Source organism: Haemorhous mexicanus, chromosome 1, assembly GCF_027477595.1.
Source record: "Haemorhous mexicanus isolate bHaeMex1 chromosome 1, bHaeMex1.pri, whole genome shotgun sequence".
Classification (NCBI taxonomy): domain Eukaryota; kingdom Metazoa; phylum Chordata; class Aves; order Passeriformes; family Fringillidae; genus Haemorhous; species Haemorhous mexicanus.
This window is the reverse complement of record NC_082341.1, coordinates 41,114,869-41,141,250: the sequence shown is the minus strand read 5'-3', so window position 1 is coordinate 41,141,250 and position 26,382 is coordinate 41,114,869. Positions and strand designations below refer to the sequence as shown.

The 26,382-nt window shown below is 41.5% G+C and overlaps 1 protein-coding gene across 1 annotated transcript in view; it reads right to left on the bottom strand.

Annotated features, from left to right (window-relative positions):
• The window catches only part of TGFBR2 (transforming growth factor beta receptor 2), a 60,500-nt gene that overhangs the window by 15,873 nt on the left and 18,245 nt on the right, over window positions 1-26,382 (bottom strand). The window contains exons 2-4 of the mRNA XM_059846800.1: window positions 17,196-17,367; window positions 15,343-15,533; window positions 2,018-2,817 (exon numbers count right to left, since the gene is read on the bottom strand). Coding sequence (XP_059702783.1) covers window positions 2,018-2,817; window positions 15,343-15,533; window positions 17,196-17,367 — 1,163 coding nt within the window. The remainder of the gene's footprint in view (window positions 1-2,017; window positions 2,818-15,342; window positions 15,534-17,195; window positions 17,368-26,382) is intronic.

Sequence of the window (26,382 nt, the reverse complement as noted above, 5' to 3'; positions counted from 1 at the left end):
GAGGCAGTATACATTTCTCTTTATCTGATATGGGAAACCATTTATTACAATGGTGCTGAGGTGCTGGCCTTGAAGGCACCTACCAGTTCTCTGAACCTAGTGGGAAGAAGGTCCAGATTTATATAATGTCTGCAAATATTACCCATCATGGATGACCAAACTCAAAAGACTGCAAATGTTCTATAGGGGGAAAAGGTGGTTTCCAGCCTGGTATTGTGGTCAATAACTGGCTATATCTGCATTATATGGAAGGTAGTTGGGTAGATTGGAAAGAAGGCTTTGTAATCCCAACAACTTGCCTTCAATATTAGTGTCTAAGGATGACCAGAAAAACAGTTAAATACTTACACTCTTATTTATTTCATCGAAAGCTTGAGTTTTTCTTGAATTAAAAATTGGGTCAGCTCCATTATACAAGTTATAAAATGGAATCTTCTGGTGGCAAGGGTTTGAGTCAAAGAGTAAATTTTAGGAATTACGCATAAAGCAAATCTTGGTGCAAGACTTCTTTAATAAAAGCTACAGCACTGAAGATGGCATGTTGGGGAATTAAAATAGGTTGCTTTTATGAGCCCAAAAAGAACAAGGTAGAGTTTGGAGTCAAATCAATTGACCCATACTCCTTGTCACAGAGAAGAATTACATCAGCTGGATCACCCCCAAACAGATTCACTGAAGCGAAACAAAATAAAACAGTCAGCCTCAACATCACTGCCCAAGGACACCAACTCCAAAGCCATAGCCTGATCTGGGCAGCCCTGTACTTTTTCATCAGTGTTGGTGTGGACTGTGGAAGTGGCAGTATCCTCCTACTTCCAAGTGACCGAGCAATGCCAGAGAAATCAGCTTGCAACAAGGGTCTGCTTTAAGCAAAGTGTCTGTGGGTGATGAATTTCAGGGTCCTTGTCTTGCTTCAAATGGGACCTGTCTTATAACTGACAATCTGGTATGACTTCATTGAACTCTAAAAAGATCTGGCATGCTGGAGAGAAATTATATGCAACAGAATGCTGTTTGTAGCATGTCAAATGTGGCTCCACTAATTAACATTCACTCCTGGCTTTGGTTAATAGATCTTCTAAAACTGAGATCAGGACAGTTGCTTTTCAGTAAGGAGACTTCCAAAGGCATGTCTACATTTGATAAACAACAGTAAAACTCCTGTGAACTCAACAGAACACCACCGACTGAAGATCTGTCCCTGAAAATGTTCTAAGCTAAAGTATTGGTTCCATATGAGGTAAAAGTCAGGTTAAATGGACAAGATGTGAGTGACCTATGTATAAATATATAAATATATGTATAATTAAACTATTAGGAATTAAGTTAACAAATGATCTGAATTTATACTATCGGAGTTTTCATTAAAAGAGACAATATTTAGAGATGTAGGTAACCTTCAACACATCCATAAACATCCCTGTCAAGTAGATGAGTATTATCCATGCCCCTTAGTTGAAAAATCACAGGAGGACAATTATTCTTTTTTGACATCCTTGTATTTGCTTGCATGTGGAGAATGTACCATTCATTAAAGAGGTCTCTTTTTTGAATTTTAAAATTGTATCTATCAGTAGTTACATGCTTCCAGCTTTTGAGGATGCAAGACTGACTTCACATATGCTGGGGTAGACCAGAACTGGGTCAAGTCACACAGAAGTGTAATGCCATCAGGCATGAAAACTGTGTCAAAACCTCACAACATGAAGCAGATCCTTATTGTATTTGTGTGTGTGCTTTGCAGCAGCACCATGAACAGCTGCTAACAAGCTCATACGTGCTTGATATAAGTGAGAGGATGGTTGCATCACATACACATGCAGGTCTCCTGCATAACAGAACCTACATTGCACTCCTGTCGTTGTTGCTTTAATGTTTAGAGCCTCTTTGTTTATAAACTCATTCACAATAATTTTAAATTATTATAAGTCAAAATTGCCATAGAAGCTTTTCAGCCCAGGAACTGACAGACTAACTGGTACATTGCCCGGTCCCCCCTTTCAACCTTCTAACTTACCTGCCCACTGTTAGCCAAGTCATCCACAGACAGGGAAGGGTCCAGCCTCAGGGATAACCCAAAGTCACAGAGACAGCAGGTTAAATCATTTTTCACCAGGATGTTGGAACTCTTTAGGTCTCTGTGTACTATAGGTGTTTTGGGACGACCACAGGGTGTGTGATCACTGTGCAGGTGGGCAATCCCTCTGGCCAAGGACCCGCCAAGTTTCCAGAGGTCCTCCCAGCTGATAATATGCCGTGTGAGATATTCCTGCAAGTTTCCTTTAGCATGGAAGGCAGTGATCAACCAATACTGTTTGCCAAGGTCTGTCTTACGCTCCTCTGCTGTCAAGAACTGGAGTATGTTCTCGTGCTTGAGGTTTACATCTGAAAATATGTCTTTCTCAGTTTTCCAGGAAGCATACTCTTCATAGGAGAAAATCTTGACAGCCACAGTTTCATACTGTTCTGATGTGTTTTGCTTCAGTTTGGCTTTATACACTTCAGCAAACCTTCCTTTGCCAACAACAACGTCCAGCTCAATGGGCAGCAGCTCTGTGTTGTGGTTGATGTTGTTGGCACATGTGGAGCTGATGTCTGAGCGGTCATCGTCTAACATAATGGCACAGCCATCACTGCAGTCCTTGTGCTTCTTGGGCTTAACATTCTTCTCCCATGCCTTGCTGAGTTTCCTCTTCTTGTGAGTGCGGTAGGCATAAAAGATAACAATCACAGCAACAGAAATCACCAGTAACGGGACAAGACTTATGATTGTGACTTTGGAAATTTCATCTTTCTCCTCTGGCTTATGGGGGTCATCTGTAAAGAACAGAAGGAGGGCATGCATGAAGTTATATCATAGTTTGATATATACACAAGGCTGTCAATAATTATAATCTTTATCCAGAATGCAATACATTATCTTCTCCACTAACAGCAAATAATAAAAATTGTCCCTGCTTTCTTGCTTCAAAATGTTGATTTGTATGTTGGCCTCTGCTTACCAGGACTTCCCTGTCTGCTTACTTTATAAAAAGCCAGAACTGAACAAGTAAGAACCTAATGTAATTTAGTAGCTTTATTCTTCTCTCAGGCCTTTAATACATAGTGGATGAAATCTTCACTTTCCTGAATACAATAGCCAAATCTTCTGTAGTTACTCTGTCAATGTATTCTTGACAAAACTGCTCCTTTAACCACTAATTACTAGAACAAATTAATTTTTCTATAAATAAACAGATAATGAAGCCTGTGAACTCCCGCTTGCCCAGTTGTTACTCCAGATCCAGTATATTTCAGTAGGATCCCTGCAAAGCCATCTTCAGGAAGTCTGTTCACACACTATACAAAAATATTTAGGCACAAATCTGTATGCTTGCATACAGACCCAAAAACCAGAACTCATTCTCATGCTTTGATGTAAGTGAATGTTGCTAGAACTAATTCAAACACCTGCATGTAAACAGGCTCAGAATGGTCACCACCACCCCCACCCTCCAGGTACTTCTATATGGATTTATGTATTGGAAAACTTCCTCTGTGAGTTCCTTGCTGGCTGTACACTGGTTTTCTGCTGTAAAGAAGATGTTCACTCCTAACTCCATACCTGGTGCACTGCACACACCAACATATTCTTAGGTGGAACATATAAGGAATAGAAGAACAAGAAGGACTATTCTAGAAAAGGGATGTGTTCTAGGAAGAGTACAGATTATTATCCTACAGGTAAGAGCTGCCCTGCCACCTCTAAAAACTACCTTCTTGTTCAGTATTTCTTAGGGAAGACAACCAGTTTAAAAGGGAACAGTTTTGTTCCAAGAAGAGATTAAAGGAGGGCTGGAGTTTATATCTGAAACTGATTTGATCGAACAAATGGAAATTTACTCTCTTAGTCTCTTTCTTCCTTTGAGTCAGAGAAAATGTACTGTATCATCTTCGCATGAGGGAGGGAATTGTTAGGAAGAAGTCCTGGGAGCCTAACCTGAATGGACTGAAACAAATGAAGCTGCAGCTACAGTTAAGCAGGTGGCTTGTGGTGGCAGCATGATGCTTACAGACACGTCATTGACTCGGGCTCTGTGCACAAGGCCAAATAAGTCAATACGAAAAGGAAAAGTTTAATAAGCTCTGAAGGGAAGCTGTCACTAACTAATGAGCCACAAGTCTCTGTTTCCCCTACTCTGTGCCTTTCAAAACAAAGGTGAGCAATGCTAAAACGGATAAGGGTAAAAAGTCTGCAATTAGAACAAGCAGTACCTCTGACCCTCCAATTTCACTTGTAATCACTATTCCATTGTAAACCCAGCTGGCAATTAGCAGGAGCCATCAGCTGTTCAAAGGCAGGTGATAGGACATCTGAAAAGTATATTCTTTTTATTTGGAAAAAGGCTTGCATCCTGAAACAGGATGTGCTTCCTCTGTTTAAAAGGTTCATCAACCAGATGCAAGTGAGTAATTAAACCCTAGCCTCTCACAGGGTTTCAAGGAACAAGTGCCTTTCTAGCACTGTCATTCCCAGCCTAGCACAGATCAATGACATGCACTAGCAGCACCTAAAAAAAATATTTCCTTTATTTATGCAAAAGAACTTGAGGTAATCCCTCCTTCCAGACCTATGCAAATCACAAATCCTTGTTCTCCTTTAGTTTCTCTTGACAACAAAATGTTAGTAAATTTTAAAATTATTAAATTTTAAATCAAAACAATACCTTAAAGTTCATCACAGATTAAAAACAACTCTTCTGCTTTTAAACATATTGAAGAGGGGAAAAAGCTTGCTGTGTTTGTATGGCTCTTACAGGAGGAATATATTTAGAAAGTCAAATGTCACTGTCAGTAAATAGATTTGCATTGCTTATTCCCTTGTGCATTCTTTGCTTCTAGAAAATCTGCTTTATTAAGAACTTGGGAAACACCCTGGTGGAGGAGAACTGACTGCATTGTGGGATGGCTGTTTTGGAGTTTTGACTGCAAGCAGGTTACAACTACGTGACACAACTATGACCTGTAACAATCAGAGAAAATAATTTTATTGAATATTTGGGGTTCTGTTTTGCTGGTTTTGTTTTTTTGGTGTTTTTTCTTGACTACAGAAAAGCATGCTTAAGTCTGGACTCTGACTGTGGAAACAAGTAACATGTCATCTATATTATAGGGTGTACCCTTTCACAAAGATGAAAATGTTTCTTTAGGGCCTTTTGAGTTCTTTTTCTTTGCCACAGAGCTGCAGCATGTAGACCAGATATCTGAAACACAAATATCTTTCAAAATGAGTGACAAAAGCCTTAAGATGTATTAGTTGTCTTTCAAATTGCTCCCCCTGAGTCCAAGCAGTTGGAGGTAGCGGGGTGCATGTTCAGCTCTAACCGAGGAGAAACACACCCTGCTCCTTTACTGTTATGGACTCTGTGAGGGTCTCCAATCATTCCTACAATGTCCTAGGGCAGGCTGTATTATTTTGCCCTACAGCTGAGAAATCTCCAGCAGAGTTCTCAGCTCCTTCAGCTCTTCCTCTTTTTGCACAAGAGAAAGCTCTGCTTGCGGTGCAGGGGAATTTCTGGGTAGAAACTGTCAATGTTGCAAATGTTACTTGAAAAAGAATGTAAAAAAAAGTTAATCAAAGCAGAAGCTGAGCAGTTTGGCCACTTCCCCCTGAGCACTGTATCATCCTGCAGCCCTGCTGCAAAGTGACACATCCTCTTTGGCATAGTCACTTGGAGGAAGCAGAGAAGCAGGGGGTGAAAAGCATACAGCTGCACAACCCCACCTAAAGCAGCAGGGACAAAGGCCTGCTGATTCTCAGTATTTAAGACACTAGGCAAATCCCACTCAATGTTTGGAAAGTGCAAGAATGAGCACACAGGGAAAACTGAGAGCCAGGACTGACAAGGCTGAACTCTAAGCTTAGGAGGGGACCAAGCTGCCTGACAGAAGAATTAAAGAGGATAGCAAGAGCAAAGAGCTGGTGGCACTGAGGTGTGTCCCAAGCAAGTAATTTCTGGAACTGCCTTTGATTTTGCCTAATGGTATGAGCAGAATCAAATCAGCCATTCCAGCACGAACTAAGGATGAGGTACTTCTCTGCAAAATCTGTGTACAAAATCAGGAGAGAATCAAAATTCAGAGCATAGCTGTATGTTTGCGTAGTGGCTAGCCAACATTTTATGGCTTGACTACAGGAATCTAAGAATAAATATGTTCACTTATAAATAAATACCTATGACTGAAACCTTGTAATTTAAAAAATGGGAGTGCAGCTTCCTCTTACTGAGCACTAGAATTGAGCAAAACCTGGCTGTACAGGCAGGCAAGGAAATGGTTAAATGAAACAGCCTTTCATGTTTTGCAAACGTGCTCCTAAATAACTTTCCCCACCCACAACTATTATTTGGGTGGATCAGTCCTTTCTTAAGCTTCAAAAGAGCCTATTAATATAGCATAACAATGGAGAAGTTGAGCTAAAAGAAAGCTTCCTGTATGTGGTTTAAACTAGGCACAAACCATCTGCATAACCCTTAACACTACCTAAGCCTTGAGGGAATAGGGCTCAGGTGCCAAGGAAAATGGAAACACTGTACAGCCCCTGTTCAGTCAGGGAGCTTCAAAGCCCTAGAGCTTGCAAATTCTTTAGGTTGGTTTTCATGCCTTTGATACAACTGTAGTGTCACTGAACTTAGGAAGGAATAAGTAAAACAATGGCAGTGAAATGAGGACACACAGTTGAATGGCAGGGCAGCAGAATGCCCAGCCAGTACTGAGAGAACTACTTCCTTGCTGTCTGCTGCTCCTGTGAGCTCTAAAGCTGCTGCCTATTCAACTGCTAGTCGAAGCCACAGAGCAGAGAAAGAATATATTTGATATTAGCAGAAATCAAGTTAAATATATCAACACTGATGTATTGCAAGCTTGCGCAGTGTCTTAAAAATTCCCAGAAACACAAAGTCACAAAACATGGTCCCAGACACAGAACTGTGATCTAGTTATTTTGCAAGATCCCAAGACACAAAGCAGCCCTTTGAGCTGACTGGAGGAAAACTCCATTTTGTAGAAATTCTGAGGTTTCAAAGTGGGATTTGAATTCCACACTGGAATGAAAACCAACACTTTTCGAATGCTTTTGCCTGAAGAGAATTTCTGTTCAAATGTTGCAGTTTGGCAGGAGACGTATGTGAATGCTGAATCCCCAGCAGTGAGTGGACTGGTATGGGTGGGGTACAGCAGCTTCAACTTCAAGACCTGCTCTGAATCAAGGGAGAGCTTTTTACAAAATGGGAGTTTGAATCTTGCATGTGCAGTGATTTCTGAGCAAGGCGCTAGGCAACAAAATACGGAAAAGCCTGCCCATGTCTTTAGTACTGTCTGGGTGAAAACTAGCTTCACAAAATGCTTCACTTTCAGTGAAATGAAATTTACTCTGAACAGCTGTTTGGAGTAATTTAGTTTATCTCTATTGAAGAATCCTAAAGTGGAAATGAAATTCTGTAGCTCAGTGTTTCAAGTACATTCCTGATTTTGGCCTTTTTAGAATTAAAATGGCTTGGAAATTTTCAGCAAAACATTTTTTGGTGGGAAATATCGATTTTCAAAACAGAAACTCTGCTTCTGACACTCCTATACTTTTCCCTCCAATACTTTCCCTATCTTGAGGAAAAAAGTGGTCTGAAAGTTGATCCAACTTTTAAAAGTTTCTGCTAGTTTTACAGGCATTCTTTTGGGGGGTTTGAAGCTGGGGGGTGGGGAGCTTTTTTACTCAGGGTGGAAAATGGTTAATCCTGAACAAAATACTTGGTAATAATCAAATTCAAATGCCACATCTCAAATTAACCTGCTTTTTAAAAATCATGATAGCTTCTTGGAACCATTTTAGTTTTTCTTACTTGCTGGAGATGATTTCTTTTTCAATTTAATAGTTTTGCTGCGCAGGAAATGAGTTCCATCCCTCCCTCAGCTCTATGCTGAACCAACTCATGGCAGGAAAGAGAGATAACTAGATTTTAAAAACAGAGTGGGCTCTATCTTACCATCCAGTAAAAAATAAATCCTGGCATTTCTTGCAGAGTTTCCTGAAGGCTGAATTCGTTCAACAAGTTCCTGTATTTGACAGGATCTTTTTTTGGACTAGGTAAACCAAGTCTGTCAAAGGCCAGTAAGTTGTGCTTGAACTGTATGTCTTCATCTTTTAATCTGAAAGGGATATTACCAGGGTATCCAAAAGAGGATCTCTCTCCTGGAAAGGCACTACCTCCTGTAGTTGCAGGTCTGCCTGGCCTGCTATAGAATCATGGAATTGTTTAGGTTGGAAAAGACCTCTAAGATCACCAGGTCCCACTGTAAACCCAGCACTGCCAAGTCTACCACTAAACCATGTCTCTAAGTGCCACATCTACAGATCTTTTAAATACCTCCAGGGATGCTCATTCAACCACTTCCTTGGGGAACCTGTTCCAGTGCTTAAGGCTTTCAGTGAAGAAATTTCCCCAGCTATGCAATCTAAACATCCTTTGTACTACTTGAGGCCATTTCCTCTCGTTCCTTTGCTTCTTACTTGGGGGAAGAGGTTGAATCCCACCTTCCTACAACCTCCTTTCAGATAGTAGTAGAAAGCCAAAAAAGGTTCCCTCTTAACATCCTGTTCTCTTGGCTAGACAATCCCAACTCCCTCAGGCACTTCACAGGACTTGTGCTCCAGATCCTTCCCCAGCTTTGCTGCCCTTCTCTGGACATGCTCCAGGCACCACAATGTCCTTCTCGAAGTGAGGGGCCCGCAGGATTTGACATGCCCTCAGCAGTGCTGAGTTCAGGGGGACAATCACTGCACTGGTTGTGCTGGCTCCACTCTTTCTGAAACAGGCCAGGATGCCATGGGCCCTCTTGGCCACTTGCTCTCACTGTTGGCTTGTGTTCAGCCACTGCTGACCAGCACCCCCAGGTCCTTTTCCTCCAGGCAGCTTTCCTGCCACTCTTCCTTCAGCCTGCAGCATTGCATGGGGATGCTGTGACCCAAGCACAGGATCCAGCACTTTGTGCCCATAGGGTTTACTTAAATGTATGGGAACTCATTCATCTGCTTTTTTGGGTATTTGACTCCCTAAATGTTGCTCTGCAGTCAACAAATGGCTGGCAAACCAGACCCAGCTCTCAGAGCACTTAATGCATGCCACTGCCCAGTGCCACTACTTATCTCTTTTCCTGAAAGGTACTAAGTATGAGCTATTTTGAAGACCAGTGGCACACCCACTGCTGCTCTCCCCTGCAGACCTGCAGTTTTGGCCTTGGCACAAGACTACCTAGGGGATCAGGACTCAAGACTTCTCTGTAATGCCCAGGGAAAATCCCCAGTTCCATGACCCAGTTACACGTGTTACGTGTTGGAAGAGTCATGCATATGCATCGGCCACCTGATGGGAATGGCTGCATCTTAGTCACAGGGGTGGGAGGCAGGCAACTTGATTGCCTCTGGGTGGCTTATTTCAGCAAAAAGGCTGGGCAGCAATGACCTAATGGATATTTCATCTATTGTAAGCAGGAATTCATTTTTCAGCTGATTGCCAAGTATGCTATTCAGCACCCAGGAGGTCTAAGAAACTCTTAAGCTCTAAGACAGAACAAATAGTTTGTTGCTGCTTTTATTCCCCCACTGCTGGCTAGAAAGTGTAATTCCTTGGTTTGCTGGCACAGCATCCATTTACTTAAAGTCTTCCACCCTACTAATGCATTCTCTTCTTATCTCTCCCATTCTAATAGGTCCCTTCACTGTGTGTACATGGCATCTCTCACACACTTTGGCTTTTTTAGCTGAGCTTTCCTACTCAGCAATATGAAAGCCAACATCTTTTAACTTTACATGATGCGACTGAGTTTCTGTGATACATGGCTCAGTTATAGAGCTTGGGTGTCTGCTGCTGTTTGCCGGTGGATTTCTGGAACAAATCAATCTCTCCAGTTTCAATATGTTTCAACAGATGCCACACATTAACCACTATTTTTATTCTCAGCCTCAGTTTCACCCCTCCAACCTTTCCCAAAATATTATGTTGCCAGTGTTAGTTACAGTTTGTTTCTGTCTGTAATTATTAAAGTCTCTTCCATGACAACCTGATAAAAGGTTGGCCACATTCCCGAACTTATTAAGCTCTCAAGTGATGCAAATTGTAACAAATATGCCAACCAGACTGGAAGAGCACTGCCTAGTTTGTTTTTACACAAATCTGTAACTGAGCATGGTTATTTTCCTAAGAAGCAAACAATATAAATAATACAGAGCAAAACAAATTTTTGGCTCCTTTAGCCTCTTTTCATTCTATTTCCTTTCTATCCCATTAAGTGAATCAGATGTTCAGCATTACACAGCCTCTCCTTTGGTTACACACAGCTGCAGGCGCTGGGTGGGACTCTAGTGCCTGCAAATACCTAAGAGGAAACATAGAGAACAAAGCCAATATACAAGCAGTGAGAGGCTCTGTGCAATGTTATGTAATGTTACTGACCTCTTTTATGGGGCAGCTGGAAGACAGTTACCTTCTGAACATGTTAGTTGGACAACAGAAAGAGAGATTAATGAAAGCCTTTGTTAAAATTCACTTGGAAGCAGTCCAGCTGTAATCATCTCCCTTCTGATGTTCCTTGAGCACCGGACAACTCATCACATAAGTATTTATGGACTGGTGACTGCTTGCACACAGATCTTAAGTCTGAGATCCTCTTATGTAGTCAAGTAAAATCACTAACACTTTGACTCTAGTAAGGAGAGGAAGAGGAGAGAAAGAAAGGAAAAGACAGGATCAACATGTTAGAGACAAATGAGAGGTACAAAGTTAAGGACATTTTGAAACATTAGCCATATTTCCTGCAGTCCGGGCACAGGACAAGGCATCACACAGGCATGCTTGTGGTGATTCAGGCAGCAGAGCAGCACCAGCTCTCCCAGGTAACAACTGTACACAGTGAGCAATCACAGCACTTGGAGCACTGCAAATCCACAGGCTGTAATCTGTTCAGGCAAATGACTCAGCCACAATTGATTAATCAAATAGGCATGTCTCTTACACTCTCAATTAGCCAACTCTGTAAAACCATGATCAATGTGAAGTTAAAAAAATACTGCTAAAAAGCAGCAAAACACCTTCCCTCCCTCCACACACTTTCCCAATTAGCTTAATTATTCTCATAAACACTTGCTGACCTGTCAGTCATCTCTATCTATCACTGAGGTTTTGGTATTTCAAGGCAACTGTCTGGATGGTTCAGAGTTGCTGCTGAAGGTTTCTCCCATATCTGGGTGTGGTGGGAATGCCCAAAATAATTACTTCATCTTGCAGTAGGTGAGCACTAAACACAGTCTACCTAAACAATCCCACAGACACCTTGGTTGCAAGGTGCAGGGAGATCTGCATAGAACAGCAAGAGACAGGTGAGGATAAAAAATTACCACCATGTCAGTTTTTAGGGTGAAACAACTATAAACAAAACAGAACTGTGTTGAAATCCTGGTTCCAACTTTTGAGCTCTCTGCACCGTTGCTTGGATTTGAATGTGATGCCCAGGATAACAACTGCTTCTATATTGGCAACAGTTTTTAAAGGATTTGTTTTCTTGTTTGCAGTCTCCACTGCTGGTTTGCATATTGATAAGTGACTGTGCCTAAATGAGCTGCACAAGAGGAAGGGGTTCCATTGCACAGCAGGTCATGCCCCAAGTAACACGCAGGAATCCCATCTTCTTGTCTACAATGAGTACCTTGTCATTTCTGTCCATGGAGAACAGGTTAGATCTGGGGCTGGAAAGGGCACTTGGTACTGCTTGGTCCCTTAGAATAAACCAGGCTTAACTTCAGTCAAAGAACTTGGGATTGTTCATAAAGCCCAGCTTTGCCAGGCAGCTGTCATGCTCACACTGGCTAATGGCTGGGAGGAGTGGTGAAGGGAAAGCTGAGGAACAAAGCAGCCCAAATGTCACAGGAGGACTGGAGTTGTGCAAACAACTACAGACAGACCTGATTCATCCCAGCAGATCAAAGTAGAAGAAGATAAAGCAAGATTCACAAGATTCACCAGACACAACCCGACATCAGGGTGCAAAAAGCCCTCATAGTCTAGTCCTGCTCTCATTTTTTCCACAACAGAAGGATCAGGCTTCTGTCTGCTACCTAGCCAACTTCTAGCCACCCAAGGCCTTTTACCCCAATTCTGGTTAATCTTTTCCAGTGGTTTTGCTCCCTGGCTTTGCCTTCTGGTAACACTAACATTAGACTTTTGAATAAATAATAATTACAAAACACTGGCAGTGAGATTTGCTGTGAGAAGCATTTTTCCACCGCAGGAGTGAAAGCTGCTTGCCAGTCACCCACAATTTTGTTTGGCAAAAGAGTAGAGCGATTAAAAAATAAACACAGAGTAGTCAGATTTACAATGGTTACCTGTCTCCTGCATGTTATTTCTCCAAGAACTACAGAACATTATTTGGAGTGATTTGCACTCAGTATTTTCCACCAGCTGCCTGTGGCCTGGAATGCCAGGGATCTGAATCAGGATCAGCCCCCTGACACAGCAGAATACAGGCATATTTAGGCACATGTTTGACCGTGTCTTGCTTATCTTGCAGACTGGCAATTTGAATGAAAACCCATACAATAAACAGGCATTTGATTTTGATGTATCTACTTCAAACATTTCTAAAGTCACACTTTAGTGAGTCACAACACCTCCAATACCCAAAACCTTTAGATGCTTGTGTCTAAAAATGGAGTCAGGTTTGCCCTTCACAGTCAAGACTCATGCAAGCCAATAGTGCTATAAACCAATTCTTCCATAAGCAATAACATCTCAGCTGTGAATCACTGGAATCCAGTGACTAACCTTGGTGGAAATTAGAACTTGCTGCCTTAACCAGGGTTTTCATTCTTACCTCAGAAACATCAGGAGCAAACTAAACCTGGTCTGTCTGAAGTGTGCATACAGGAAGAAGAGGTAAAACTCTAGTCATTTATAACAGTAGCTTGAAAGGAAATGCTGTGATCAACAGGTGAAAAATTGCAATCTTTTTGTCTCTGTTTCTGCTAATAACTTATTAAAATCATTGTTTGATCAGGCTCTTTTTAGAGTAGCTCTCATCTTGCTCTCTAAAACTAGAATGTGCAAAACCACTGCAAAAAAATTCTTGCTCTGGTGTACAAGAAATGTAGAAAAAAAAACCCCACAAGAACAATGTACAGAATAGATCTGGATGACAGTCATTCCAAAGGCAAAATTATTACAGGCTATTATCTAGTTGTCTGGAGGAGCCATGGACCAGCTGGCTGTGATGTTCTGCTCAAAGTTAAACACAGACAGGAAACCGCATGTCTGATACTGTAAAAATCGTTTGTCTTCCTGCCATGGCTAACCAGGCAAGCAACCCAAAGGGGCTGTTTTCATTTAAAAGAAACACTAATCCACAACAATAAAAAAGGAATGACAAAGCCTCAATTCTCCCCCCTCCCAACTGGAGTTAATGCCTGTGTTTGTGAATGAACTGGAAATGTTACGAAGTGAAGTTTTACATTACTTTAATTTTTATCTGTAGTTATTCACTTAATACATATGAATGCAGCACATGGTTTTCATGAGTCATCTGAAGTGCTCACAGCACATGACCTAGAAGGAAAGGCTCCACTTGGAAGAGTGAAAGGAATTTGAGTAAAAAGATGGGGTTTAAACTTCTACTACTCCTTGTAGGTTGATCTGGAAGTGTGAGTGAGCTGCAGAGTTCATAGGAATCAAGGCACCTGGTGCTGAATTTTAGAATGGTTTTCATAACCATACACACCAAAGACACACATTTATCAGGGATTTCATTCAGCTACATAGCTCCAGGAAAAACAGCTATAATGTGGCTAGCACACAATTTAGCCAAAATCCACAAGGGTGTGGTTCATATAGTACAAAAACACTACAAAAACACTAGACAGCTGACACAGAGTAAGATCTTTTCTCTGGGGACACATTCTCTTCAATAAAACCAAGCAATCTGCCTACCTGGCTCTACCCCTTGTGCTCATACCAATACCAGTATATACTCCAAATCCTTTAAAGATCGCCCAAGTGAGGGTTGGTCACACAACCATGGATGAGCAGTCAGGTTGTCTGGTTTCAAATCAAGCTTGCTGAGGGGATGAGGAAGACAGGGATGAGGGCTGACACCAGAAAGGGATAGCTTGGGCCAAGGGAAGCAAAGAAATGCTAGCTTGCTCTTGGCTAATTTGGTGTGGTTTTGTGACCTAAACTTGTTGATTAAACTAGACCTCCACCTTCTTGGAGGCTAGGAGGTGAGAGCTATAATTGCTCACATAGTCATTCACCTCAGTGTAGTCCCACACCATTTTCCCACACCATTTTCCCAGGAGTGGAAACAGCACCCCAAGCCTTTGTTATCTGAGGCAACAAGGACCTAATCATATCCTTTTCTGAGGAACATATGGGTGATGGGGATGGGTGTGGTCTGCCACACCCCTTCAGAAGTGTGAGTACACAAATTTCTCCATAGGAGACCTCACTCTTCCCTGTGAGAAACCTGACTTTGTCTCAGTAAAATAATCACAGCAGGTAGGACAAAATAAAGCAGAAGGGGTGTGTGCACCCATGCACATCCCGGTGTGCAGCAGGAGGTGCACCAGCACTGCCTTCACTGTGTCTGCAGTGGCCTCCATCAGAGCTCATGAAGTAGAAGGGGGATGGGTTATACACTTGTGGTTTGGACTGCGCTCACATTTCCCTGGTTTACCTGAACTCACAAACACTTCCTTGTGCCATATAGGTGTGGGGGAACATATTCCCCAGAGAAGGTACCCAGCTTCTTCACACCCACCACAGGAGAGGTGCAGATGGTCAGCTACACCAGAGAAGCTGACCTAAAATTCACATCCTTTCAGGTTACCAGTAACATCTCTATATGCAGATAACACACTATGGCAATACAGCCTTGTAGAAGAGGTAGGACCTTAAAAACCACATTTGCCTTTAGTTTAGATTTCATAATGTAATTAGCATGTGTAGCATTTTGGTGTGCCAACAGAACAACTGTAAACATCTTGCTTTCATCTTCCATCAGCTTTTAAGTGCGATATCTTTAGCTGAATATCAGACTTACTTCAAAATGAGGACAGCCTGGCAGGAAGAAGTACCCTCAGAACACAGAAAAGAAAGATTGAGATTCCGCAAGATTCAAGAAAGACTAAAATAGCCCCTGCCATTAGAAGTTCTCCCTCACAAAATGCAATTCCAAAGGACATCGGTACAACACAGTTAATATTAACACAGTTAATATTACTTGCAAGGAATGTAGGAATGCAAGGTAAATTATTAAACCTACCTGAAGTAAAAATGAGCATATCATTGCATTCTTCACCTGTGCAGGAACACATGAACATCAATCCCCCATCGTCCTTCTTTTCCCTCATTAAACACTGCTCTGATTTATAGTCGTCCAAAAAGTGACCATACAGTGTTTCCTGGGGATCATGGCATATTGTTTCTAATGTCACATTTTCATCATTCTGTCTCCTAAAAAAGAAATGGAGAAAATTGAAATCAAAAAAAAGAATATTTTTTAAAGGGAGCAGACAGCACCAAGCCTGGCCAAAATTTGCCTCTTTTGAGAATGTAAATGACATTTAAAGAGCATCATATGTTTTTCTCTGTCTTTCCTGAATGGGGCAAATTTGGCACTGTCTGGGCTCCTCACATTTGTACAATGGCACCAGCTATTCCTGTATCATATTCCTGCTAAGCTCACAAGAGTGCCTCTGAAAATCTCACTTAGAATTACTCAAGCTAATGCTTGATGAACTGCTGTGAACTTCAGAACATACTTTTGGTTTTTGTGGTGACTGAGCAGACAGTAAAAATCTGTGGGAAATTACGATAAAAACTGAATTATTTCCTCAAAACCAGAGAATTTCTAGCGAGTTGGTCTTTTCATTTTGCTTTTGAAGCCTACAATCAGCACAGTTTGTGCACTGAAGGAATTATGTACAAAAAAAAACCCCTCAACCAACCAAAAACACCCCAGCAAAATACCAATCATAAAAACTGATGAAAGTTAGAGCTGCCTCACAGTCAGAGAAATATTTACAGCTGATAATCTGGACCATATTCCTGTGTTTTTTTCTGGTCCACAGATTTAAATTCATTGACAAAAGACTTGTAGGTAAAAAGCACTTCACATTTCTCAACTTACTTGTCTTTTGGATAAATGGTCATGAAAAATCCAACATGTATCTTAAATTGTACAACAGCTCCCTTTTATGGCAATAATAGACACCAATGACTTACTAAAGAATCACAGGAGAAATATGGAAAAGCACCCTGGACTGATCCTGAACTGAAATGCCTACTTCCAATTATGCTGAACATCTCAAGTCAATGGACACAACTAATCCTTCAGAACATTAATTAGTTATGTCCCTCTGTAAGCGATTCTAATTATTTTACTAAATCAAGAGCAATGCTGCAAACACTCAGTTGTGCTCCTTTAGTCCAGTTATTAGCTCATTAAGAGTGTTTCTGGCTTTCTTTGGTAGGACTGGATTCCCATTTATGAAAGGGCAAGGGAAGTCCCAGTTTTTAGACTGGAATACAAGCTTAATGCAAATAAATCCTAAAAAAGTATTACAAGTAATTTTCATAAACTCTTGATTTCTTTGAACCTAGGCAGCAGCTATATAAAAAGCATCATGCCCACATCAGTCTATACCACCTCAGAAGTTATTTCCCATTAAGAGGAAGTATTTCTACTTATACATGGCAATAAGCCTCTTGTGATAAATCTACATAATCTAGCTCCCTTGAAACCTGAGAGAGAATTGTCTTTGTTCAGCAACTGTCACTACAATCCTCTCTTGAGCCCCAAATCTGTTTCTACTCTTGAATGCTGTGGGTGGATACATCTTAATGTCTTGCACAAAACCATGCCTCTTTTCCAATAACAGTGAAAGCTGGAACAGAACTGTTTTAGGAAAAAAAAGTCCCCAGAACATTTCATATCAGAATTGTTAACCTCAAGCAACTCTCGGTGTGCTGTGCAGAGATATGAGCTGGAAGCAGGAGAGCAAAGCCTGGTGAGGGAGCAGACACATTCTGAATATCAGAGCAATCAAGAAAAGTACTCAGCAGTGATGAATGAGGGTGTGCTCCTGTCCCCACCTGTATGAAGAAATAACTTACCATATAGCAACACAGACTTCACTACTCCTCTCGCAGATAGAAGTGATGTTGCAGTTACTCTTGCACCGATGTTGGTTTGAGCAGGTTGTTACTTTAATATCACAAAATTTGCATAGGTTTGACATTTTCAGTCCACTTTCCTTATTTCTTTCTACAGGTGATGTAAATTCAGCTTAAGGAAAAAAAAAAAAAAGAAGGAAACTCAATAATGGTAGATGATCAGATTGCATTATTGCTTATTATGAAGATAAGGTTTTCATCAGCAGCAAACATTTCCTCTTACCTTAAATAAGAAAATCTTTGATCTTTCACAACTGCCAATTTTCTGTACAACAAGGTAAGTGCCACAATGTCAAGACCAGGTTAATCAAAGTGAATATGAAAAGCGAAATGAAGTTCTGTTGACTTCAGAGGGAGCAAAAGTTGCTCTGTAAGTTGCAGAATTATGCATTTTCCAAAACCAGTTTGCACTGAAATTGCTCCTCTGCACTCACCCATTTGCATTACTCACAGGCAGTGTTATCTGTCCCCCACGTGTAACACTGCATCATGGTCTGTGTGCCACAGTAACGGTGGGTTTCCACACTGAGAATGCACACTAGCTGTGTGACATCTTTATAACATGGATCAGCATGAATTTTGCAATTTTGTCTTTACTAACCTGAGGCATAACCTAGGTGTCATCCCTAATCTGATTACTGTTCACACATAAAAACCACAGAGCTGGAACAGACTTCGAGCTTAAGGTAGATGATCTGCCAGAGGATGTGGGTGAAACTCGAGCTAGAAATGCAATAGGGCATCTGTGCAACTCATGTGATCTACTGCAGCAGTCTAACTGGGCTAACTGCAAAGGACTTGAACTCAAACTAACCTGCAATGACAGCCTGTCTTGTAGATGCCTGCTTTGACCCAACAGCTACTTTTCTGCACCCAGAAATTGAATAATTACATTCTTACTGGTTCTGAGTCTCAGTACTTACCATCTGCTTCAGTGTGGCAGCAGTAAGGAAAGAGATATTTTTGTGCCAGTGTTTGAACTTCAGGAAACACACTTTTAGCTCAAAAACTATTTTGAAAAGACGGTGTAACTACAAGGAACAGAAAACGCTGACACAAAATTCTTCCTAAAGCTAAAATGAACATGCAACTATCTGAAGTGGAGCAGACAATCAACAACGGTTTCAGTCTGACTCACTTTGCAATGTAATTGGAAAAGTAGGGTAAACCACTTTGAGGAGATACTGGGCTTACAAGCAGCACAGCCCTTCTCTTGCAGCCACCTGTGTGTTAAAACTGTTCATATTGCTTTCTGTAGCCAAATGTTGCTAGTCTACCCGTAATAGGCAACCAGGGATTTATAATTTCCCCCTCTCTACTCAATTAGCTGAGAAATCAATTTTTTCCTTCTAGAACTTCACTTTTTACTACCATTAGACTATTTTACTACAGGAAATAAATATACATGATTTTTCCAGGAGGAAATAAAAGAGCCTCTTGCTAACATTTTCAATTGAGTTCTGAGCCATTGTGAGTGACTGAGAGAAAGGTCTTCTCTCTTCATCCAAACCACACATCTTTCTCATCACTAGCATGCTCTGGTACTGACCTAAGGTTTCTGATCTAGCAGCCACTATACCCAGTGGCAAAACTTCCAATGGTTTCATGGTATAGAAGAAGATGCTACACAGAGGGGTGGTTAGGATGACCTCACTGGGTGTGGCAGTGTGCTCCTCCCTGCTTTTGGCTCAAGCAAGAGCTAGCAGTGGTGGGGCTGCACCTGGTTTAAAGCTGGACTCTGGGAAGGCAGATAACAACACAATAGCTGAGAGCCATAAAACTTACTCAGCAGCTGAGGTCTAGTTGAGCATGCGCCAACCAAAATACAGCTGGCATGCAAATACTACTATAAGTCAATCATCTTACTCCATAAATAGGGAACAGCCCAGGGTCTGCTGAGCTCTCCTGCACAGCTGTGGGCTGCATGCCAGGATCTCCCCTTGTACAGGGATGCCTCTTGAGGTTGAAAGAATACTTATTGCACTAAATACTCAGTAAGTGAAAGGGGAATAAGCATACTGAAACTTTGAAATCTTAGCTAAGTGAGATAAAGGACTGCTTGTGCACGTATAATCCTTCAGACCTAAGTTCCTAGCCTGGAGCTAGGTCTGGATCCAGCCACGCCTGGAAACCACCTGAGAAAGGGGTTTAGAATGCAAGGGGGTCCTTTCTGAACCTCATGACTCTACATGAGGGTGTCTCTGACAGTGTTGTCCCACCTTGTCCTCTATGCAGTAAATAACCAAGTGTATGTCGCCATCAAAGCTTGTTATAGCACTGTCATGTTTACTATCAAACTTTGTCAAAATAAACATTGCTACTTTTCCAAGGGAAGTGTGCCACCCCATTTGCAACACTGGGAGCTCTCACATGGGTGGAGAACGCTGGCAGTGTATTATGGGCTGGCAGAATTTTAAGCCCCAGGTAAACATTTCTTGTTCTGTTGTGTTGCAACAACTCCCGGTAGCTATGTAGAGGAACAAAGCCTCATTGAAGCAGGTGTGGTAGGAGCTCAGAAGGTCTTGAATGCAGTATTCTATGAAATACAAGTCAACACAATCCTCACTATAGCAAATAGTAATCTCTTCTGGATGGTGTACATCTCTTCTTACTTACATGCTGAAGGAAAACTAATAGCTGTCACAACTTATCTAGGTTGCAGTAATGATTGAAACAATCTGATAATGAGAGACTGTCCCTCTACCCAGAAAAAAAACCCCAATCCATGGTCCTATAAGCCTGGAAGAAAAATAGAGACAAATACTGAGGGAGGGTGAAGTGACTCACCCAAATGTACACAGGAAACCTGTGTCAGGGGTGCCAAGCATCTCACAACTGAGCATGGGGAAAGGCATCAGCTGCATCTATGCTGCTTTCAGCTCTGAGCTCTCGTGGCAGCTGTGGCACGATGGATGCCTGTGCCATAAACATGACTCAGACCCCTCCAGTGCCCACAGCACTGGAGCTAAGAGCCACATGAAGGTGGGTCCTTAGGTAAACTGTTTCAAGCAGATTATATTTGTTGAGAGAAAGGGTTTGGTTCCTATGCCATCTCTGGCTGTGCCAGGTTCTACAAAGGCTCACCCACTGGAACAAATGGATGAAAATAAATATGTTTGGACCTCTTCCAAGGAGGGATATCTGACCCCAACTACTTGATTTAAAAAAAAAAAAAAAAAAAAAAGCGATCTGAAAAGTAGCAATCCCCTGTAAGATTGTAAGGTCACAAACCTTAAGTTTCTAAGGTAGGCATTAGTTTAATCACTAGCAACAGTAGCAAAAGGTTGGCCAGTAATTTCTGTTCAGGTTTAATTACTATCAAAAGCTAATGGGGTTTTGGGACTTCCAGAACTGACTACACTTGTATTCTCTCCCCAAAATTCTTCTAACAGAGGCTGACAGATCAGTGACTATTCATGCCTCTGGCAGTTCAAAAACTGTCTAAACTGCCCAGGTGGACAAATTTTATTTCACTCTTCAACATTTGCTTTAAACTGGGACTGCAGTTTACTTTCCCTAAGACTGTCATAATGCTCTAGCAGATGTTGGTCTACTGTTTGTTATTATTCCTTGGCCTTGTCCACTGTGATAATCCATCTCATTCCAAACTAAAGCCACGTTTGACTTTTTCTATCTGATGCTGAAACCACACCCTGCAGATGGCCTGAGAGGAAATCTGGAGTTAGATAGGAACTTTGATGTCACTCTTTGATTACAGACTGCTACTAGACTCTGAGAACTTAGAAATCCTGAAAAGATGGGTCTTCTTCCAAGTCACATGAACTCACACCTATCTTCAATCACCAAAGTCCTGCCTGGAGAATGACGAATTGGTAGGATTCTTCCCTAGGAAAGTGTATTCACTTGTACCCTGAGGGACTCATAAGCAAGGAGTGGTTCAGGACCAGCAGACTGCTCCTCTTCTTGTAGTCACTTAAATGTTCACCTCTAAAAATATTTGACTATCCTCCTGCACACCTCATACCACATGAGCCATCTCAAGATTTTCTCCTGTTAAGAAAACCAAAGTCACTTGAATACTGTGGACAGAAGCAACCTTTGATTTTGCAAGAAAAAAAAAAGTGGATATAATGAAAAAGTTAACAGAGAAATCACAGACTTGCAAAGGTAAATGAAGCTATTCTAAAGTGTGCGCTTGTCTCCTAAAATTTGAATTTGCCACCCACTGTCTAATGTTAGTTTTCTTATTTTGACTTCTACAGGAAGCCTAATTCTAGCTTTCCTTGCTTCTTTGTCCATGGAGAGGGCTCCAAATAAAAGACTGTGCTTTCTTGGCTATGAAACTTTCAGCCAACGAGTTCAGCAGAGATCAGCCACCATGGTTAAAATGTTTGGAACATGCAAGCCAACATGTGGGCTGGACATTATGGAAGAGACACTAGAGCAGTCACATTAGAAATGTCCACTCCATGGATTCTGGTGGAGCCAGGCTTGCAAAATATCACTTCTCTTCTGTGGTTCACATCTTTGTTTATGATTTCTTATGACATCATAAACAGGACACCTCACCCAAAGTCTATTGACTTTGCTTGAAGTGGTTTGCTTTGCATCTGTTTTCTGTAGATATGTAACTTCTATTGAGGCCTAATGTTACATTTTACTTTTCTCCTACTTTTAGTATCATTACAGAATTCTTACAAGCTAACAACATTAAATAAAGTCCAAACTAAAATGCTGTCTTTTTGGAAATATCTACACTGGAAAACTTTTTATGTCTTCGGATGCATTTCAGAAACAGCAGCCAATTTCTCTTACTCTTGTCTTGTAAAATCCTGTCACAGCACTTCTATTCTCTCATCCAGTGTCTCTGGCACGTGTATACTTATAAAACAGCAGGCAGATCCCATCCCCCTCCCAAAAAAAATGCTGAGAGAGATGTTGGGATGGGAACTCAACTACTTAGCTACTGTGAGGTAAATCCACCTGATGGGAGAGATTTGAAGATTTCACTCCACTACATCATGGAAATCTGCCAGGAAGACAATGTCTATATCAGAGAGCCTTGAAGCAGGTTGTCCTCGTTCTCCCAAACAGCATAGCTCCATGACATCATATATCTGTGTTTGGAAAGCACAGTAGCAGCTATGAAGAGCATCCAAACTGTATTGCCTTCTCATCCAACAGAAAGACACCAAGTTTTGCCAGGAACTGTACTAAACACAGCATGACCTCTGTTTTGACTACTATCTCCAGCACATAATCTACAGCCCTAGTGGAACTTCCACAGTTATGGAGACACTGCCAGCTTCATTAAATTTGCCTTACACATATTGATGAATTAATTGCAGGAGTGAGAGAGCCAAGGAAAATGCATGACCTGAGTTTTGCTTTCAAGACCTGGGTGTATATCCTGATGGCTGCTCTTAAGTATACAGATTGTGTCCAGTGTGATAATACAAGGAAGTGAAGATGGAAACATAATCAATCCTAAAGATAAAAAAAACCCTCACGAGTTACAAAATCACAAGACTTGTCAGACAGATCATGGAAATAAAGGAAGGGAAAAAACACAACCAAAAAAAAAACCCCAGAAAACAAACCCCAAGCAACCAAAAAAACAACTGCTGGGTTTTCCCTTACTTGCCATTGCTGTCTGTACTCTCAAGTGAGTGCTTTTTGAGACATGTTTTGAAACTTTGGCCATGAGCAGGAGGGTTGGAATTACCATCTAACTAGAAAAAAAGACATAATAAAATGAAAATAAATCACTGGGATCCAGGAGGTGGATCTTCAAGAAAAATAGCTGTATTTCTATTACTCATCATAAAATCACAGGAGCTGGCAACACTGCAGATCACCTAGTAACTCCCATCATAACAGGAAGGGTTTCATAGGGTTACTTTGGGGTAACCCTATGAAATATGTATTTTCAGTTTTTCAGTTGCTGCTGCCATTTCCAAGCTTAATGTCATCTGAACTGAAATGGAGTGTCACTGGTACATACTCTTATTTTCACCATGTGAGTAGGAGCTCACAATGTCACACTATCTTGGACACTGCTTCGAGTGCAGTCCTTTATCCCAACCATGAGCTACCCCAGCCGGATTACCATGGGTACAGGACTTTTATGCTTTTGTGACTGTTTCTATTAAGATTAACAACAATGATTATCAAGAGTGCTGAGACAGCCTCTGTAAGGCCAAACATATGCTATCTTTTACGTACAACTAAAGTATATCAGAGGAAAACAGGTTCCATGAATGTTTAACTACCCCTGAGGCAGGGCTCCAGGAAACCACATTCCTATGGATTGTTCTGCAGAATCTCTCAGCCTCGATCTTTATCATACACAGTCACAGGTCACTGACTACCACAGAGCACAACAGCTGCCTTAGTCAGTACTTAAAGTTGTGCCTTTAAGCGTACTGATTGCACTTTCACAAATTTCAGGGGCTCAGCAATGGAAAAAAGCCAAAATAACTTCCTGTTTGAGCACAGTACTTTGTGAACTACTTGGAGGAGATGCATCTCATGGCTTCCCCCTGTCATGTAAAGGCTTTTGCCCATTGCATGAAAAAAATGCAAGTCACACCTATCACACCAAAGAACGATTTGGGGTGGGGCCCACAGGCTTTTTTGAGGTTTGTGTGACCGGCTCCTCAGCCATGACTGAGAAGTCTGCTAGGAAAGAAGAGAGCAGACTAGGTAAGCCATGTTGACCTGCTAGACCTAGGCGAGAGTTTGGCCACCCCCAGCTGAAGGAATGCCAAGGCAGAAGAAAGGAAAGCCAGAAAACCACTTATGAACTGCACTGAATTTGGGAAACCACCATTTCTCACCTACCAGCAGGCAAGGTATAGGGGAAGGTACATGCAGAGGGAGAAGACAAAAGGAAAAGGAGCAGGAGTTGGAAAACTTCATTTAACTCGCCTCTGCAGTAGAAGCAAGTGGAACTGGCAAAACTTTGCTGTAGGGATTGCTTCAGGCATTGACACAGACACAGAATCAAATCTGACAGGAGCTGGGGGAAGGGACACAACCAGAGAAAATAAGAGAGGGAACAGCACACTGGAGATCCTAAAGATGAAGATAATTTTTTGTATTTAAAGCATTAAAATGCCACTATTTTTATCCACTATTTCCAAAATGAGTGATCATTAGCAGTTTTAATCATGGGCTAGGCTCTTTTCTCTGGTACAGGGCACAGCAATGCCTCAAACATGCCTAAGAACAGAGCTTGCTGTCATGACTCTGACTGACAGCAGTGCAGGTGAGAGGAGACTCCAGCTCAGCACTTAAAATAGAAGTGTGAAAGCATTATGAAAACATTATTGTGATACCTCAAATAATGAGATAGATTTTCACCTGCAGATCTTTAACTTGCAGTGCATTTTCTGGCCACTATTTAGCACTCCATGGCTGGTGGAACAAAAGAATACTGTCTCCAAGCAAAGAGGCTGAAAAAAATCAAAATGATGGCTTCCCATAGGGCACTTAAATGGACATTTCATCTTCTCCTGACTTGAACCCACAGCCTCCCTAACAAAGCACACAGGAATGGGGAACCATATGTGATATAACAGCAAGTTCAATTTATTCAATTATGACTACAGGCTCTACAATCTCTTTTTTCTGCATAATGCATTGAGTTTGGAATTTACTGGAAGTTGTCTTCGGTGGTTAACCCCTCCTGGGACTTCAACTATACAATGGACATTGAACACAGCAATGCTCATCTGGTTCTCAAGATTAGCAAAAACAGCTTTCCTGCTTTGTTGGAATAAGCATGATTCATGGTTCAGAACTGACATTTGCATAACTAACTCTGACCTGTGCACTAAGAAGCATATTTTGCATCTAAACCTTCTTTTGTATTCTCCTCTGCTCAGTGAAAGCTGTCATTACTTCACTTGAAACAGAGCTGAAAGAGTATAAACACTTCAGCTTTGTACAAATATTATTTTTCCAACTTATATGTTCTGAAAATAGACAGCAGTCACTCAAGCATAATACAGTTATTTCTGTGATATTTTTTCATGACAGATGAGTCTCTGTGGAAGACCCCCTAACATTTAGAACATACATAATTAGGAACAATTCTGGCTCAGAAAAACACAAATATGCCTCTACTGTCTGCTACAGAAGAACCTTGCCCATGCAAGGTTCCTGCCCATGCAAGGTTCCAAAAACCCATGCAATTGTACCTTTTACGTAGCTTGAATGGATTTTCTGAACCCATTGCATCTCTTCCTTCAGCCAGTCAAGAAAGTCTGTTTATAGTAACCTGCTTCTCTCCACTCCTGTTCCCTCAGTAGTCACACCACTGCCTGCCTGCTTCAAACTATGACAGAGCTCTTAATTCTTTGTAATAGCAATGGGGAGAGTGAATCATTTCTCCTGATGGAGGCACATATTGCCTCCAAAAGCTAAATTTATATTTCTTCCCCTTATGTCTCTTATGACAAAAGTAATGAGGAACATCCATCTTTAAGAGCCATTTACACTGTTTTCAAGGGTCTATTTATTAAACTCCCAGTTTCCAACAGGGAAATTCAGAAGCCCACCCAGTACAGGTGGAATGGAATTTATTTGCTAAAAATGTTATGGCTAAGCTATTTCTATTAGCCATGAAGTATTCCACAGAGACACACCCTGGCACTTCAGTTTATCTGCAAGGCTACTGAATGTGCTCAATGTCATATGTGAACTGAAAGGCCCTTGAGATCATAAAAGAAACTGATCATATTCTTAAGGTAACAGTGCTGCTTATTGGGAGGCATCACTTTCTTACTTACAAGCAGTTCTAAATGCCTGTCTTGAGATATCTGCTTAATGCAAAGGCAATCTTGTCTGCCTTCTTAGGTGCATCCTCACTGGACAGGCTACAGGTGGGAGGAAAGCAGAGAAGTTTTGAAGTGAATGTCTCAGATTGAGGGACTGCATCTTCTGCTAAACTTCCGGGCACCAGAATGCATTAGGATCCATGGTAGAGGTAAAGAGGCAAATTTCAAAAGTGTTAGGGGCTTCTGCTGTCTGTTTGTATTGCCAAACACCGCCATCCTTCCCATGGGGAATTGCAGCTGTGGTTCTTCTGATGGACAGAGTTGGTGGGCATTGGTACTGTTCCTGTTTTTCCCTTAGAGTGACTGCTGCTGTGCCGGCTCTT